This window comes from Cheilinus undulatus, linkage group 2 (assembly GCF_018320785.1).
Source record: "Cheilinus undulatus linkage group 2, ASM1832078v1, whole genome shotgun sequence".
NCBI classification, from domain to species: Eukaryota; Metazoa; Chordata; class Actinopteri; order Labriformes; family Labridae; genus Cheilinus; species Cheilinus undulatus.
In genome coordinates this window covers 48,130,793-48,148,031 of record NC_054866.1, presented here as the reverse complement: position 1 = coordinate 48,148,031, position 17,239 = coordinate 48,130,793, and the positions used below count along the sequence as shown (strand labels likewise).

The 17,239-nt window shown below is 40.1% G+C and overlaps 1 protein-coding gene across 3 annotated transcripts in view; it reads left to right on the top strand.

The window, feature by feature from the left end:
- The first annotated feature begins 1,215 nt into the window (after nucleotides 1-1,215).
- LOC121522732 (calpain-5-like) overlaps nucleotides 1,216-17,239 on the top strand; it is a 41,577-nt gene continuing 25,553 nt past the window's right edge. The window contains exons 1-2 of one of the 3 annotated variants that reach the window (XM_041807363.1): nucleotides 1,216-1,397; nucleotides 14,741-14,901. In XM_041807363.1, coding sequence (XP_041663297.1) covers nucleotides 14,746-14,901 — 156 coding nt within the window. In that variant the 5' untranslated portion in view covers nucleotides 1,216-1,397; nucleotides 14,741-14,745. Of the gene's footprint in view, nucleotides 1,398-1,459; nucleotides 1,791-3,702; nucleotides 3,739-14,740; nucleotides 14,902-17,239 lie in introns of those variants that run through there. The other 2 variants (XM_041807372.1, XM_041807380.1) reach the window with 2 other exon arrangements.

The window sequence follows — 17,239 nt, the reverse complement described above, 5'->3', positions numbered from 1 at the left end:
CTTAATGTGTATGCAAAACATCTTTTTGATGTAATCAAAACTAAATTAAAAAATCATTGTAAGTAAATTTAATTAAATTCATATTTCTTCAGGAACATAGCCCCCTAAGACATATTCAGAGCAGCTGTCCCCAAATGGTGTATCTTGAGGCAAATCAACCTTTTTGCAGACTTTGGTTTTAATACAGTCCTTACATGGCTCACTCATTTGTGTTTAATGCAGTGAATGTGAGCTTATAATTTGCAGCCAGGGGAAAATGCATTGTGACAATCATATGCAATTGTATTTTCTCTTGATTTTGTACCAAATGACACCCACACTCTTGGGCTGTTAATACCAGTAATACCAACAGTATCCACCAGAGGTCAGTGTTTTATAACAGAAACATTTAGAGAACGCTTCCAACTTTCCTGGATGAATTCTTTCCATCATAGAATGGCAAGTATGCTCTTTAATTTCTAGGTTAAAGCTAAACCTATCTCTGCTGTATTTTCCCGAGTTTTGCTTATTTGTTCTGATGTACTTCCATGTGATGGTGTCTGCTCATTGGAAACACGTTTTAAAACTATCAGGTGTTACTCAAATGTTCAAACCTACTTCTATGTTGACTCTATTCTTGTTGGAATAAAGAACTGAAACAATATAGGGTTCAGCCTCATCAGCCAAACTGTCAGAGTCTGAATCTGCTGAACAAAAGTCACATTAAAGCTTCTGTGGGGAGTTTTTAGTAATGGAACAAATTCACACTGATGCCTCTTTCCAAGCAACAAAAGCTGAAATCATGAAAGACAAAACTAAATAGCTGTGTTGTTATTTGTGACCATGCTTGATCATTTTATCATTTCCATGTGTGCATACTTTCATCAATGTATGCATCTTTTAAGCAGTATTACATACAGAAATACAGCTACGTATGTAATCCCTGTACAAGTGATACCTTCAATTACAAAAAGAAAAAAAATCTGTAGTGTAGTCGGAAACGCCGGTGTCAACATATTCTTCTTAACAAAGTTTCGATGGAATCCCGATCACATGTTAAGTTTGCTTAGTAGGGTGTTTAATTGTGTGTATCGGTGTATTTCTTCTCTAAGACATCGATGTTTTGCTCGCTAACGATCGTATTTTCTTTATTTCCGTGCGACATTGAATGCACCACATTGTGTCTAGAGCCCTCAGAGAAGCGGAGGAGGGTTTGAGGTTTTAGGGGCTGAAGCTCCTCCTGTCTGTGTGAGGTTTTACTCTGGATGTTGTCAACTAACCAAACTCTGACTGAAAATCTTCACACATCAACGACCTGACTGCTTTAGAGGATAAAAACAGTTAAAAAAAAATAGGAGAGGAGAGAGAGCAGCCGCGTGTTCCACCCGGGGAGCTGACATTTAACCGAACATCTCCAGGTACAGTCTAATCAGCGTTAGTTAAGCTAACTACAACTGTAGTCTGTCATGACTTCATGTAGAACTATCTCATTTTTGCTTTGAAATGTCATTGACAACCTGGATTCAAACTCATACAACTTTGGCGGAGTGCTAATGGACGTATTTCAGAAACGTTTGTCGGCACTGATAGCGTCTGAAATGATAGAGGAAAGATAATGAAGAGAAAGAGGTGGTAAAGTAGTCGAGGGCATCATTTGGTTAAGTTTCATTTCATTTTCCTTGACTCCGAAGATTAGAAAATATATGCAAAAAGTTACAGTTTTTCAAGTTGGCGTACATGATTTAATACACTTCCGGAAGTCACCTTCAAAAGAAGACACGCAAAATTTCTGCGTTAGGACTGTGTGATTGGTGAGTATTGCTGCTAAATGATAATTTCATTATTGTGACTTTTAACCGAATGGATTTTGAGGTGAATACATTTATATTTTTTTATTAGTGAGGTACATTATGATAAAACAAAGGCTAGTGCTGATGTTTAAAGTGATAACCTGGCTTATTCCAGTTTTTTTCAATCACATTCTGGCATCATCTGAAACATTTTCTATTATCATGTTTGACCATGGAAACAGATCAGAGTATGTATCATAGAACAGAGTTTTTTCTATGGTTTTATCTAGTGTGTTAGGCCCCAGCATCTGGAACCAATTTATCTATTTAAAACACATCTGTGGATATTTTAGACATCTTCTTTGACTTTTATACAATTTGTTCTAAGAAGGACTTACTTATTGTTCCCTGTAATAATCAGTGGTGTATTTTACGTACCTTGTCTTGTCAGCTGTGGTTTTGTCAGCTTTTTGTCCTTGCTATGTGGGAGTTTTGGTTATGTTTCGTGTCAACTTTTTTGGGACTAAATTATTAGTATAGACCAATATTTGGCATTTGGCTGTTTATGGATATTGGCATTGTATTCTACCAATAATTCATAAAGATGAATTAACCATTAAGTGTGCTACTTTTGTTCCACTGCAAGGTGTGTCTTCCCTTCTAGCTTTATTTTCATTCTCCACTGTCTCACCGAATGTCCTGCTGCACTTTAGCCTGGGTGCTACTGACACAGGGAGTGTATGGCATCTCTTCCTGTTTTCCCGCTGATGCTGTGTTGCTCTGTGCTGTTTCTCATGCTGACAGAACTAGGCCTAAATTATTTGTTTCACTTCATTGTTTTGATCATGCAGTTTTTTTTGTCCCATTAAACACACTGTGCATCATAACAAATGCATTGGTCCCAAATATCTGTTAGCAGTGTTCATGAACTACTAATAATTGGTTTCAATATCAGTTTTGAAAAAACAACTATTTAAACATTGTCTTCTGATTTTTTACTACCTGATTCACCAATGGGCTGATATTGGCTGACACAGATATTAAACCAATGCACAGGTGCATCCCTGGTTTTAAAGAGTCCACAGTAACTGACTGTAAATATAGCCACTGGCAGCTCTTTATGTTTTGCATGAGGAATACACTCCTGATCAAAATTTTAAGACCAGTTGAAAAATTGCAAGAATTAACATTTTGCACTGTTGGATCTTAAGAAGGTTTGGAGTAGACCTTCAAAATGCAAAAAGAAGAAATAGGAGTGAGACAAAAAAAAAAAAAAAAAAAAAAAAAAAAGTAAGCAATTTATTAAAAACAACAAATAAACTAAAAAAAGCTGGTCATTGAATGGGCTGACATTGAATCCACATTTTTGCACAGATTTGACTTTTAAAGGCTGTGGTCTTAAACTTTTGATCAGCTGTTGAACAGCTTGTTTCAGTTAAATTATTGTTTTCAAAATATTGCTTACTCATTTTTTTCGTCTCACTTTCATTTCTTTTTTTTTTTTTTTGCATTTTAAAGCTGCGTAGAACCTTCTTAAGATCCAACAGTGCAAAATGTATATTCTTGCAATTTTTCAACTGATCTTAAATTTTGATCAGGAGTGTGAAAGCTGGAACAGAAGAGTATCATATATCATCTGCTATGAACCACTTATCAGTGAACTCTAGGGGCTAACATACTGGAAAACTAAATATATGATTGTCATGAATGATACTATATCAAACAACCAGTTTATCTCCATAAGGAAACTGAAGAAACGGGTGTGGGAATAGCATTATTAGTTATTAATGTTGACGTCTACCAACTGTTGTTTTATTTTGAAGGCACAGTGTCTTACTTCCTTGTGTAATTTCACACTGTGGGTGGATTCACATAGCTAAAAAGCGCTTGAAGCTGTTTTGCAAACTGTGGCACAATGTTGATTTCAGTGAAGTGCCAGAAGTAGTCTGCTCTGCAAAGCTGCATTCAGGTACATCTAATGTGTGTGTGCTGTTTATATGTCAGACATCATAATAGAGGCTCTAATGTGATATTTCAACATCTGCTCTGGCTGTTGTTCACTTGTTGGTGGCTTGTCTATTGGTGCCCACATGAAACCACACCCATGTTTGGCTGGCATTCACTTTGGGCTTCCGCCATAATCAAACACATGTGTCTGAAGATGACCTTTAAATGTAGTTTAATCCACTTGTCAGTTGTTTTCACATGAAGAAATATGTACTCACTATAAAATCAATCAAGAGTGAGCTGTTTAAGACAGTTATAGAAGGAGCATGCTGTGGATAAAGACATAAGACAAGTTAATCTGGTTTGCAGCAAAAATGAGAAAGAGGGCTTAAGTGAAACTGTTGACTGTAGATTGATGTGAACAGGTGCTAAAATGGAAGCATTAGCAAATACCTTACATTTTCAGGGATGCACAATGTTATTGGCATGTTATCAGTATTTGCAAAAACAGTATATGCTTAAAACATGAACTATCAGTATAAAAAAACATCTGCAAATATTTACAATCAATATATCACTGTAGATGCCGGTCCATTATAGCTTTGAATAGCGGTGAATAAGTATTTGGAGTTTCACACAGGACTAACAGACCTCCATCAGCTGAAGTCTTTCTCTTTGTTCATCCTTGTTCCTTGAATTTAAAGTTTGGATTTTGAGGACTAAAGTTTGTTTCTTCATTTACCCTACTTTAAAGTGTTTTTTAAGATTTGAAGTTAGGTCTGAACTACATTTATAGTACTGTGTGTAGAACTTTTAGGCAAAAATTGAGGATGAAGTAAGGCGTAGATGTGGTGAGTAAGCTGCCTGAGGACACCAATGGCAGGTAAGGATTGTGCTCTGGATGTCCTTGTATATTACCAGTGGCATGGGGAAATAATCTGTTAAAAAAAATAACAAAGCCCACACCTTTAGGGTGGAGTCAGGAGTGGATGTGGCGAGTAAGCCCCGGCCTAGGTTACCATCTGAGCGGGTGGTAGGGTTGCACCAAGCCCCTTGTTGTGCTGTGGATGTCCCATGTGCCCAGTTTGACTCTGCCACCCCCTCCCTCCAGCCCCAGGTTGTGGCATATCAGCCCATGATGAATTCTAGCCACCTACATGCCTAAAATGTATGCACATGACTGTATGTATCAGTTTATCAATATCAGTGTTGGTTAAAATTAATTCATACATATTGGCATATCGGATATCAGCAAATTATTCAATATTGTGCATCCCTAGTAAATTTAGCTTACACTTACTAGCACTGAGCTTTTACCCTCAATAGTACTGAGCTAAATACACTCACCGACCACTTAATTAGGTACACCTTGCTAGTACCAGGTTGCCTTCAGAACTGCCCGTGTTCTTCATGGCATTGTTTCAACAAGATGTTGGAAGCATTCCTCAGAGATTTTGGTCCATACTGACATGACAACATCACACAGTTGCTGCAGATTGGTCAACTGCACATTCATGATGTGAATCTCCCATTCCATCACATCCCAAAGGGACTCTATTGGACTGAGATCTGGTGACAGTGGAAGCCACTGGAGCACAGTGAACTCATTGCCATGTTCAAGAAACCAGTTTACGGTGATTTGATCTTTGTGACATGGTACATTATCCTGCTGGAAGTAGCCATCAGAAGATGGGTACACTGTGGTCATAAAGGGATGGACATGGTCAGCAACAATACTGAGGTGGGCTGTGGCATTTAAACAATACTCAATTGGTACTAAGGGGCCCAAAGGGTGCCAAGAAAATATCCCCCACATCATTACAACACCAACACCCTGAACTGTTGATACAAGGCAGGATCGATTCATGTTTTCATGTTGTTTATGTCAAATTCTGACCCTACCACCTGACTGCTGCTGAAAATGAGACTTTCAGACTGGGCAACGTTTTTCCAATCTTCTGTTGACCATTTTTGGTGAGCCTGTGCAAATTGTAGACTCAGATTCCTGTTCTTAGCTGACAGAAGCGGCACCCGCTGTGGTCTTCTGCTGCTGTAGCCCATCTACTTCAAGGTTCCATGTGTTGTGCATTCAGAGATGGTACTCTGCATACCTTGGGTGTAGCAAGTGGTTGTTTGAGTTACTGTAGCCTTTCTATCATCTCAACCAGTCTGCCCATTCTCCTCTGACCTCTGGCATCAACAAGGTATTCTTGTCCACAGTACTGCCACTCTCTGGATATTTTCCCTCTTTCGGACCATTCTCTGTAAACTCTAGAGATGGTTGTGCGTGAAAACCCCAGTATATCAGTTTCTGAAATGCTCAGACTAGCACTAACAACCATGCCACTTTCAAAGTCACCTAAATCCCCTTTAGTTGCTGCCGTGTGATCGGCTGATTAGCTATTTGTATTAACAAGCAATTGAATAGGTGTACCTAATAAAGTGGCTGGTGAGTGTATGTCAAATCTGCAATTAGATCTTTCTTACTGGATTATTTTGTTGATATTTTGCTTGTTTTCCCAAAATGAATATACAGCAATAGTAAAAACAAAACCTACATATATAAAGAGAAAAGATAAAAATGTGGTGTCCCTCTTGGGTTTGGGTGCAAGTTACTGACTAAGCATCACACCATCATCCTTCCTCTTCAGAGTCTGACAGGAGGGTAAACATACCAAGAAACTATTTTCTCTGCTCACTCATTCCACATACATGTGATTAACCTATTGTGTCATCTTTTGACTAGACCTTCTTTAAATTTTAGCTGTCAGCCTGCAGTGCTTCATAACCTGTTTCTCATTTCCCTAATTTTACGTATTTGCAGTAGCTTTGTTTCTTACATTCAACAGACCTGATAAACCTGTACCTCAAAGATTTCTACACTGTCGAAACCAAGACTCTTAACCCCGACCACTGTTAAAATGTGCTCTAAGCTATTTTCCTTTGTTGGCTAGCACACAAGCTGTTGACTCTCTGAAATATTTCATTCTGTTGAAGTTTTGTTTTCTTATAGGTCGTATAGGTAGAAGTGCCAGGAAGCTGTTAGTAGCAAAAAAAGGCCTGCAGTTATTATTACATCAGAGCCTCAGAGAAGTATCAGTAGAGTCAGTTATTTGCTGCTGCACATGCTAAGAATGTAAGAAGGCCCGGGGTGAGTTTAACTAGTTTTGTTTAACATGTGAGAAAGAGCACATTGTCTCCCTTCTCCCATGTAACCGTGACTCATGTCCCAGGCATGCTGGTTGTCTGCAGTGAAGAAGGTCAGCTCAGTTTCCTTCAACCAGCCTGCCCAAAACAGCCAATGGAAGAAGAAATATTTAGATCCAATAAGCTGCTGTGAGAAACTTTCTGTTTGTCTCAATTCTTGGCAAACCCCATGAAAAATTGTTTTTTGTCTATTTGCTGGTCTTGTCCTTTTCATGTGTTTGTAGGACTTTCTGTTGAACAGTTTGGCATCTTGCACAAAGCCAGATTGAAAAAAGGATGCATGATATTATGGGCAGGGTAGCCGTATCTGCAGAAGTAAAAAATGTTTGCTGGTATTTACAACCGAAATATCAACTGAATATATTAGCCTGTAACAGCTTTCTATATTGGCTGAATAAATTTGAAGAGTTTCAGGCGAGAGCAGCAGACCTTTGTCAGCTGAAGTCTGTTTCTTTGGTCATCCTTTAACTTTTAAGTGTGTTTTAAGGACTGAAGTTTCAGCCCTGAAAATCCAAGTGAAAACCCTCCTGCATTCAGTTTGAGAAAAGTGGCCACAACCTCCTTAGAAAACCCCGCCTTAGTGATGCTAACACTGAAGCTCAAGGCAGGAGCAGAAGTCATCACTACAGCCTTCAAAGAGTGATGCATGATATTGGATTTGTGCAACATGCAACTTTATACAAATTAATTGTTGTTGATACTGATATCGGTACCAATATATAGATGTAGTTCAGACCCAAAATTTCAGTCCTCCAAACACACTTTACAGTTTCAGGAAAGGATGATTAAAGGAAAAGACTTCAGGTGATGTAGGTCTGTTGGTCCTGCCTAAAACTCCACAAATGCATTGATACAAACAATATTCACAGCCGATATAAACAGTAGGTTATAATTATTGGCAGAAATGTTCATATCTGTCTATAACTTGCTTTACAAGCTTATATGTACAGATACCAGAATCATGCTAATAATATTGTGCATCCCTACCTTCAAACCAGCATATTCACCTGAGGCAGAACTCTGTCTCTTCACTCTCAGATAGAGGAAATTCAGGCCAGACATGATCATCTATTCAAATACCAACAAGCATGTGCTCACATAAGATCTGACAGTGTCATGAGGAGAACACACAGAGGAGGTGTAGTGGAACATATATCTTTGTCAGCACCAGCATTAATGTAAAATTGCACAGACTTTGAATATCCCACCATCTACTGTACATCATATCATCAAAAGATTCAGAGAATCTGGAGAAATCTGTGCACAAGCGGCATAATTCTGTGCTGGAAATCACTGCATGGGATAAAGCATACTTCCAGAAATCATTGTCTGTCAACACAGTTCACTGTGATATCCACAAATGAAAGATAAAGCTGTGCTAAGCAAAGAAGAAGCCATATGTGACTCAGAAACGCTGGTCTTCTCTGTGCCAAAGCTCATTTAAATAAGGCAGAGGCAAAATGGAAAACTGTTCTGTGGTCAGATGAGTCAAAATTTAAAATTCACTTGGGTAACCATGGACGCTGTGTTCTGTCGACTGAAGAGGAGAGGGACCATCCAGCTTGTTATTAGTTCACAGTTCAAAAGCCTGCATATCTGATGGTATGGGGTTACATTAGTGCCTATGGCGTGGCCAGCCTACACATCTAGAAAGGAACTATCATCGCTGAAAAACAGATGTTTTAGAGCAGCATATGCTCCCATCCAGACAACGTCTCTTTCAGGGAAGGCCTTGCATATTTCAGCAAGGCAATGCTGAACCACATACCACATCCATCACAACAGCATGGCTTCACTGTAGAAGAATCTGGTTGCTGACCTGGCCTGCCTGCAGTCCAGACCTTTCAGCAATAGAAAACATTTGGTTAACCATGACACGAAAAATTCCAAAACTCCAGCAATTGGTCACACTTCCAAGATGTGTTACTACAATAAAAAAAATGAGCTCATAATAATAAGAATAATAATACTTTTATCACAGTTGGCCTCTGGAACTGCCAGTCTGCAGTTAACAAAGCAGAATTCATCAATTCCCTCACTAAACTGTCTAACATTCAGGTCCTAGCCCTGACAGAAACTTGGGTCCGTCCTGAGAACACTGTAACACCAACTGCTCTATCAGTTGATGCAGTGTTCTCTCATACACCTCGCTCTTCTGGCCGAGGAGGTGGCACAGGCATTATTCTTTCTCATAGCTGGAACTTCAGCCAGTTCAAACCCTTGGACAATAACACCTCATTTGAATATCATGCAGTACAGGTCACTGCCCCAATAAAGGCTTACATGGTTGTGGTATACCGCCCACCTGGGGGTCACCTGGACAACTTTATTGTGGAACTGGACATGTTACTCTCAGACATCCCTGATGATGGCACACCATTGGTTGTCATGGGTGACATGAACATCCACTTGGATAGAGCCCAGGCTACTGATTTTATTTCACTACTGTCCTCCTTTGACTTGAAACTGGTTCAAACGCCTCCTACACACAAGGCTGGTAATACACTGGATTTGATTCTAACTCGCAATTGCTCCACGGCTAATTTGAGTGTAACACCACTTCACCTCTCTGACCACTACTTCATTCAGTTCTCACTTGGCTTACCTGAACTTCAGCAATCTACTACTCAATTAAGATCATACCGCAGAAACCTTCAGTCACTTGACCCAACACAGCTGTCTGACGAGGTCTCAGCTGCACTAGCCTCATGTAACGAGTCCTTCACACTCACTGTTAACGAGGCCACAGACACATTCTGCTCCTCACTGACCTCCTCTCTGGACAAACTCTGCCCTCTGGTGTCTAAGCCTATTCGAAATACTCCACCTTGTCCCTGGCTCACTGAGGTCATCAGAACCCAAAGGGCAGGGCTCAGAGCGGCAGAGAGAAAATGGCGTAAATCCAAACAAACCACTGACTTGAGTGCTTATCAGCAAAAACTGTCCTGTTTTACCTCTGCTCTAAAATCTGCTAAGAAGGCGTTCTATCAATCAAAGATCTGTGCTGCCACTGATGCACGCAAACTCTTCTCTGCTTTTAACTCGCTCCTCTCTCCCTCAAACCCACAACCCTCCAGTATGTTGACTCCAGACATGTTTGCCTCCTACTTCACTGACAAGGTTTCTACCATCAGCAACCAATTCTCTGAGCCTGTCCAACTCAGTTTTCTGCCACCAGCTAGTGATGCATCACTTAGCTCATTCTCTCCACTAAGTGAGAGCGAGGTCACCAGGCTTCTGCTTGACTCTAAGCCCACAACCTGTCCCCTCGATCCGATACCATCACATCTCTTGCAGGCGATTGAGCCCACAATCAGCCCTGCTGTGAGTTGTATCATTAACTCCTCTCTGTCCACAGGTGTTTTCCCAGCTGCTTTCAAGCAAGCGGGTTACACCACTGCTCAAAAAACCCACTCTCAACCCAGCCCTGGTTGAAAATTACAGGCCGGTCTCACTTCTCCCATTCCTATCAAAAATACTGGAGCGCACAGTCTTCAACCAGCTCTCAGAACACTTGCAGAACAATGATCTACTTGATCAGAATCAGTCTGGCTTTAGGCGGGGCCACTCTACTGAAACTGCACTTTTGTCGGTAACGGAATCACTTCGCTTGGCCAGAGCAGCTGGTCAGTCCTCAGTTCTCTTACTGCTGGATCTGTCTGCTGCCTTTGACACAGCAAACCACCAAATCCTCCTCTCCACACTCTCTTCACTTGGTATCTCAGGATCTGCCCTACAGTGGTTTAAGTCCTACCTCACAGGGAGATCTTTTAGAGTATCATGGAAGGGAGGAGTGTCTAAACTGCATGGCTTATCAACAGGGGTGCCTCAAGGGTCTGTGCTTGGTCCCCTACTTTTCTCAATATACACCACCTCACTTGGTGCAATCATCCGCTCCCATGGCTTTTCTTATCACTGCTATGCAGACGACACACAGCTATTCCTGTCCTCTCCACCAGATGACACAACTGTCTCAGCTCGGATCTCATCCTGCCTTGCTGATATTTCTAAATGGATGAGGGAACGTCACCTTCAGCTCAACCTGCCCAAAACGGAGCTCATTATCATCCCAGCCAGTCCCACTATGGAACCGCAGATCAATATCCAGCTTGGATCAAATAATCTCTTGCCCACTAAGTCAGCCCGGAATCTGGGTGTCATGATTGATGACCAGCTAACCTTCAAGCTCCATGTGGCCTCGATTGCTCGATCCTGCCGTTTCGCCCTCTACAACATCAAGAGGATCAGACCCTACTTGACAGAGCATGCTACACAACTCCTGGTACAGGCTCTTATAATATCACGTATTGACTACTGTAACTCATTACTGGCAGGCCTACCTGCATGCACAGTTATACCTCTGCAGTTGATCCAGAACGCAGCAGCACGTCTGGTCTTCAACCAACCCAAGAGAGCTCATGTCACGCCTCTTTTAATCTCTCTACACTGGCTTCCAGTTGCAGCTCGCATTAAATTCAAAACTCTAATCATTGCTTACAAAGCAGTAACTAAAACTGCTCCTGTTTACCTGGAGTCCCTCATCCAGGTCTACACCCCTTCTCGCCCACTACGCTCAGCCAGCGAAAGGCGCCTGGTACTTCCAGCACATCATGCTCCTAAGTCACTAGCTCGACTCTTCTCCTCTGTTGTCCCTAAATGGTGGAATGAATTACCCAACTCCATTCGATCTACAGACCCCCTGTCTACTTTCAAGAGAAGGCTAAAGACCCAGCTCTTCAGAGAACACTTTGCACTTAGCTAGGCAATTCTCTACTGTTGTCCCCAGTAGTAGATTGAGTCTCAGCCAGACTATTCTCCACTGCTGCCCCCAGTGGTTGAATGAGTTTCCCAACTATAGTTAGCTCGCACTGTCCTGCTCTACTTCTGGGATTTCTTTGCCCAGCTCTTTGGGAATGATCCAGCACTTGGTACTTGGTAAATAGTTGTTGTGAAGTCTAATGAATGGCGATTAGTGATCCCACATTTTCCTTGATTCATTGTTGCTGTCTAATAACAAAAAAAAAAAAAAACATAAAAACAACAAACAAAAAAAAAAAAAAAAAAAAAAAAAAAAAAAAAAAAACAACAACGTATATTTTAGGTACTCTGCCTTAAACTCTACACGGCAGCACTTGCGTCCAATTGGACCTGAAGCACTTGATGGCACTTACTGATGTTTCTTCTTGTCTAGATCATTGCTTGTGTTGTTCTTGCTCTCAAATGTACGTCGCTTTGGAGAAAAGCGTCTGCTAAATGACATTGTAACATTGTAACGTTGTAATAATAGTAATAATAATAATAATGATAATGATAGCTGAAATGAGCTAATTTTTTCATGAAATGGTAAAATCTCAGTTTCAACATCTGATGTGTTATTTATCCTCTACTGTGGATAAATATGGGTTTATGATGTGTGAAAATGATTGCATTCTGTCTTTATTTACTTTTTACATATTGCCCCACCTTTTTTGGAATTGAAGTTATATAATCTGTATGTGTAATCTGTGCTAATTGTGTAGGGTCAAACCATTTGTCTTTGCTGAGAGTACTGTGAACTTTGCTGAGAAAAGCAGGGGCAAACCAAAGATATGAAATTAAAGCCATGAATCACAATAATAGGCAGATGTTTGACATTATAGGACAGTTTGCTGCTCCGTGTAAAGACGCCGGCCTAGAGAGCCAGTGTCAGGCATAAGGGTAAACATGTCTCGCTAGAAGGACAGCCGTCAGATAGTGAAGTCATATTAACATGTGCTGATAAATGTTTTAGCATTCATGTTTAGCTGGTATCTGTCTTGAGAACTTTGGAGAAGGAGGCCCCAAGGACACTTTATAGGTGGACAAGAGTATAGTAGCACACATGTCAGGGGATAAGATAGGTTGTGGATATTACAACCAGGAAGGGTGAAAGGCCAAGGTGGGATATCTTTGACATAGAGCCAAGGTGTGTATCAAACAGTTACAGTGTAAAGTGGCTGTTTCCCCTGTGCTTTTTGCTTTATCTTTGCTTTTATGTTGCTATCAGCTTTTTTAGCTGTTTCTCAGTTTCCTTGGGGCCTCTGTGTTGGGAAGCACAAGTTCCTGAGACGGATCAGATTTATTTGGAATCTGGAAAGTGCACATAAACAAACCTTGAGAGAGGAAGGATACAGTCTACTAAAGAAAAGGGTTCAAGGGATCCTGCAGACTAACTGCAGTCAGATAAGGCTAATGTTGATTTTATTTGGAAAGTACAGGCCCAGAGAAAGCATCCTGAAGCCAGAACATTAGAAATAAATCATCTACAACAGAGGTTCATGAGAGGAAGCTCACTAAATATGATTGCAGAGCATTCTTGAGTCATAGATTTACTGGAGCTGCAGAGAGGGCAGGGGCATATGCTCCATTGTGAACCCTGCAGAGAAAGCAGTGAGGTGATTTTGGATAAAGAGGGAAAACCTGTGACTTGTAGCTGCTGGGATGCAAACACCTCAGAATAAACGAGTGGCGTTCAAGCTGAAAGTGCTCACTCTTTTAACCTTGTTATATCATGGAGGTTTACAACACATATATTTATAATTTACATCAGGTTGTGAAGGAGGTAGGTCTCAAATTTTGATAAATGATGGCAGCTTATTCAGTGAAAATGAGAACGGATGGAAGATGGAAAAGAACAAACAGAAAAGGAAACCGTTTCGGTGGGCCTTTTGCTGTATACATGTTTCTATTGAGCTGCAGCCTCATTGATTACATGCCTGTTTCCTCTTTCGCTGTGTATCTTTCTCACTTCTTCAAATACAGGCAGCTTCTTTTAAGTCATCAGATCAGGCACTTAATGAGTCTTTCCAGCCACACACTCATGCAGACAGAGGCATGCAGCTTGCATCATGTGTTTGCTTTGCTGCTAAGCTTTAGTCAAACATGACTGTCCAACTTTGTGCTTGTCATTCTGACACATGATTGGTGGGTATCTTAGCTAATGTGTATTTGACTATCATGGGAGTGCATGTGTGTGCACACGCATGATTTGGAAAAATGTGAAATGAGGATATCCTTCTTTCTAATCCCTAACTAACTACAATATAACACTGCCAGGAGAGGTAGTATGTCCACTGTGCAACCACAGACTGCACTCCCTCTTAAATCCTGTTGTATCTTTTTTTTTTTTCAAAAATAAAAAAGTTAGAAGTGGTTTGTTCACCAGGCTGAAACTCTCAAGACTGAAATTCTTTAAAGTTACCTTTATTGGCAATTATTGCTTTTGGATTATGGCCTTTGTCTTGTTTAAAAGTGTAAAATCTGTGATAAAATAATTGCATGATTTTATTGGACAAGAAGTAGGAAATATAATGGCAATACAATTGTGTGTTTCCCACCAGTGGTCCAATTTGGTTCAGTATAATTTGGTTTGGTAGACCCTCTTGCTTGCATTTCCACAGTCAACTGTAGCCTTGTCGGTGGGCGTGTGAGCCAGCAGCGTGTCTAGTTCCACCCTTTATGGTTGGATAGGTACCCTTGAAACCCCAGCAGAAGGGTGCCCAAAGAGAAGGATGGTACAGATCGGTTTTATTGGCACCGTTTCTCAACTTTTGACAGTGAAAATGCAAATAATTGCGTACCATATGGGACCAAACTGAACCAGATCACTTAGTGGAAATGCACCAATAGTAAGTTGGAGTGATAATCATCTCATTCAGTATTGTAGTCTGTAAGATGTGTTTTAAAAATTGTTTCTGTAATTATCTTTATGCTTTTTGTTAAAAAAATGTTATAGAAGCTGATCATTAAACCTGGACAGTGCAAGTCTTAGTAATGTCCCTGTATTTCTGTGTGTGCAGGGGGGATGGTGATCCCATATGAGGGCCAGTCTTTCTCTGCTCTCAGGAGACAATGCCAGCAGAATGGAGTTTTGTTTGAAGACCCTCTGTTCCCAACAACGGACCAGTCTCTCTTCTACCAGAGCAACCGCATTGGCAGGGTCACCTGGAAACGACCCAAGGTGAGAAAAGTCATTTTCTTAAATTGTAAACAAGACTCAAATATTTGAGGTAAAGAATGAAAGACATCTTCAAAAACATTATCCTCGAAGACATTCTTTTAATTCTCTACATGGTGTGAGTTTACTGGAAACTTTACTCTTCACCACATTGGATAAACAACAATTAAGAGGAATGAGGCCAAACATTAAAGAGTGGTTGTAAAAAAAGGTACATGTCATGAATGGAGGCAAACATGTTGCTTTCCACAGATGCTTCTTTGAGCTGATTCAGTGTGAATATGGATGAAAAAAGTGGCAGTAGGAGGAAAAGTGGGATTGTGGTCATGAGACAAATACAAAGAAAAGCATGCAAACATAGAGAGCAGAAGAGGTAGCATAGCTTCCTTCAATAAGAAGAGGAATTTATGGAATTTACCCCACTGAAATTTAGGTCTGACTCATCATTTTCTGTGGCTGTCTGCATGTGCATGTGATTTTTTTACTCTTGAAGTAATTTTAAGCTAGTGGTTTGATTGCATAACAAAAGAGTAGGAACTACAGGGAGTGTAGAAACTCCAGTATGATTTCAGTAATATACAAAATTCAAGTTTAGAGTTACGTGGAAACTTTTGATGATCAAACACTGTCTTTTAAGAGAGAAAATACAACAAAGTGCTACATGTTAGGAAATACTTAAAATCAGGGGTTCTCAACCTTTTCATCTTGCGACCCCCCAAATAAAAGTGCCAGAGACTGGGGACCCCACTGAACCTAAAGGAGGCTGAACACAGCCATGCACAAGAGCAGTCATGTGCAGAAAAGGCCGTCCATAAGGAGTGATAGAGGGGAGAGCTTTCTGGGGCCAGCCAAACTGGGGGCCCACTGAGGTCAGTAAAATCAAGGTCCATTGTAAAGTTAAGCTGTGATATCCATATTTTATATTTCACCTCAATAATAAACACTCTTATCAAAGAAACAAATATCCTTTTAATATTCATTTCTGCCGTAGTATATAGCCTCCTGAAAAAGGGTTAGAATGGCTAAAATAAGAGGAAGAGGTGGTGAAATGGGATGGAAAATATAGAAGTAATGTGTTGAAAGTGGCAAAATTTAGGTCAATGTGGCAAAAAATAAGCAAAAAATGGCAGAAATGTGTTAAAAGGGGCAAAAACTGGCATAAACCATGCAAAAAGTATGGACTTAAAAAGGCGTAGTGGCAGCAATAGGCGGAAAGTGGCAAGAATTGGTTTAGAAGTGGCAAAAACAGATGTGGCAAGGGTGGCAAGGGTGTAAAATCGACCAAATGGTTTTTAAAGTGGCAAAATGTGTTTTGTGCAAAAATTGGTGGGAAAACTTGATGAAAATGGGTTTAAATTCAGCTAAACTGGTGTAAATTGGCAAAGTGGGTAAAAAGATACAAATATGGCTCTAAATTGTGCGAAATTTGATGAGAAGTTGCAAATTATGGTGGGAAAAGTGTTTAAAAAGTGGCACAAATAAACATTTTCAAACCCAGTAATACACACTTTTCAGCTCCAAAATAAGGGAACTGTTATTCAGGATGCTAGCACCAAGGCTAATGATCAAACACACACACACATTGATACCATCAAGAAATCACAGCTGGGGAGGGCCCATTCTTAGGGTTTGTCGGGGCCCAGCAAAATCTGTGAACAAACGTACTTTTTACAACTTTTTTCATTACGTTGATTTCAGCATAAATCTCACTAAATGACTATGTTTTACATTTAACTATACTTGTGCATATATTTTCAAAAAAATGAGTAAAATATACAATTGTTTATCATTAAAAATATATATTCTTAGTTTTTTTAAGGCATCTGGCAAACTCCTCTCAGTGTCTTGCGACCCCCAAGGAGGTCCCGACCCTCACATTGAGGACCACTGCTTTAAATAATTCTTTTTAAGTTCACAAATGGTGGGAGGATTATGATACTAGTTATTGTTATGAGTTAACCATTGTTGGTTACAGGAACTACAAAGCACAATCCTTTTTTCACACACTTTTTTAACCCACTTAAGTTTCTTACATGTCTGGGCACATTTACTATTTTCATTCATCTAGGCCCATGACGCACAATCCATCAGAATAGAACACAATTTTGGGGCTTGTGTGTTATAGTCAAAGGAGTAAACAGCTTGGTACCTGAAGTAGAGCTACAAAATGCTTTGACAAATATGCAGCTTTAACTCTTATGAGCAAAAACTGAAATGGCAGTTTAAATTTGATGTGTTTAGGCTTACTGAGTTTGTCTCAAAAGCCTGAAAAAAAACAAGACAGTTTGATCGGTTAGTTTGTCTTTATTTTCCACTTTTGTTCCATTACAATTAAAGAAAA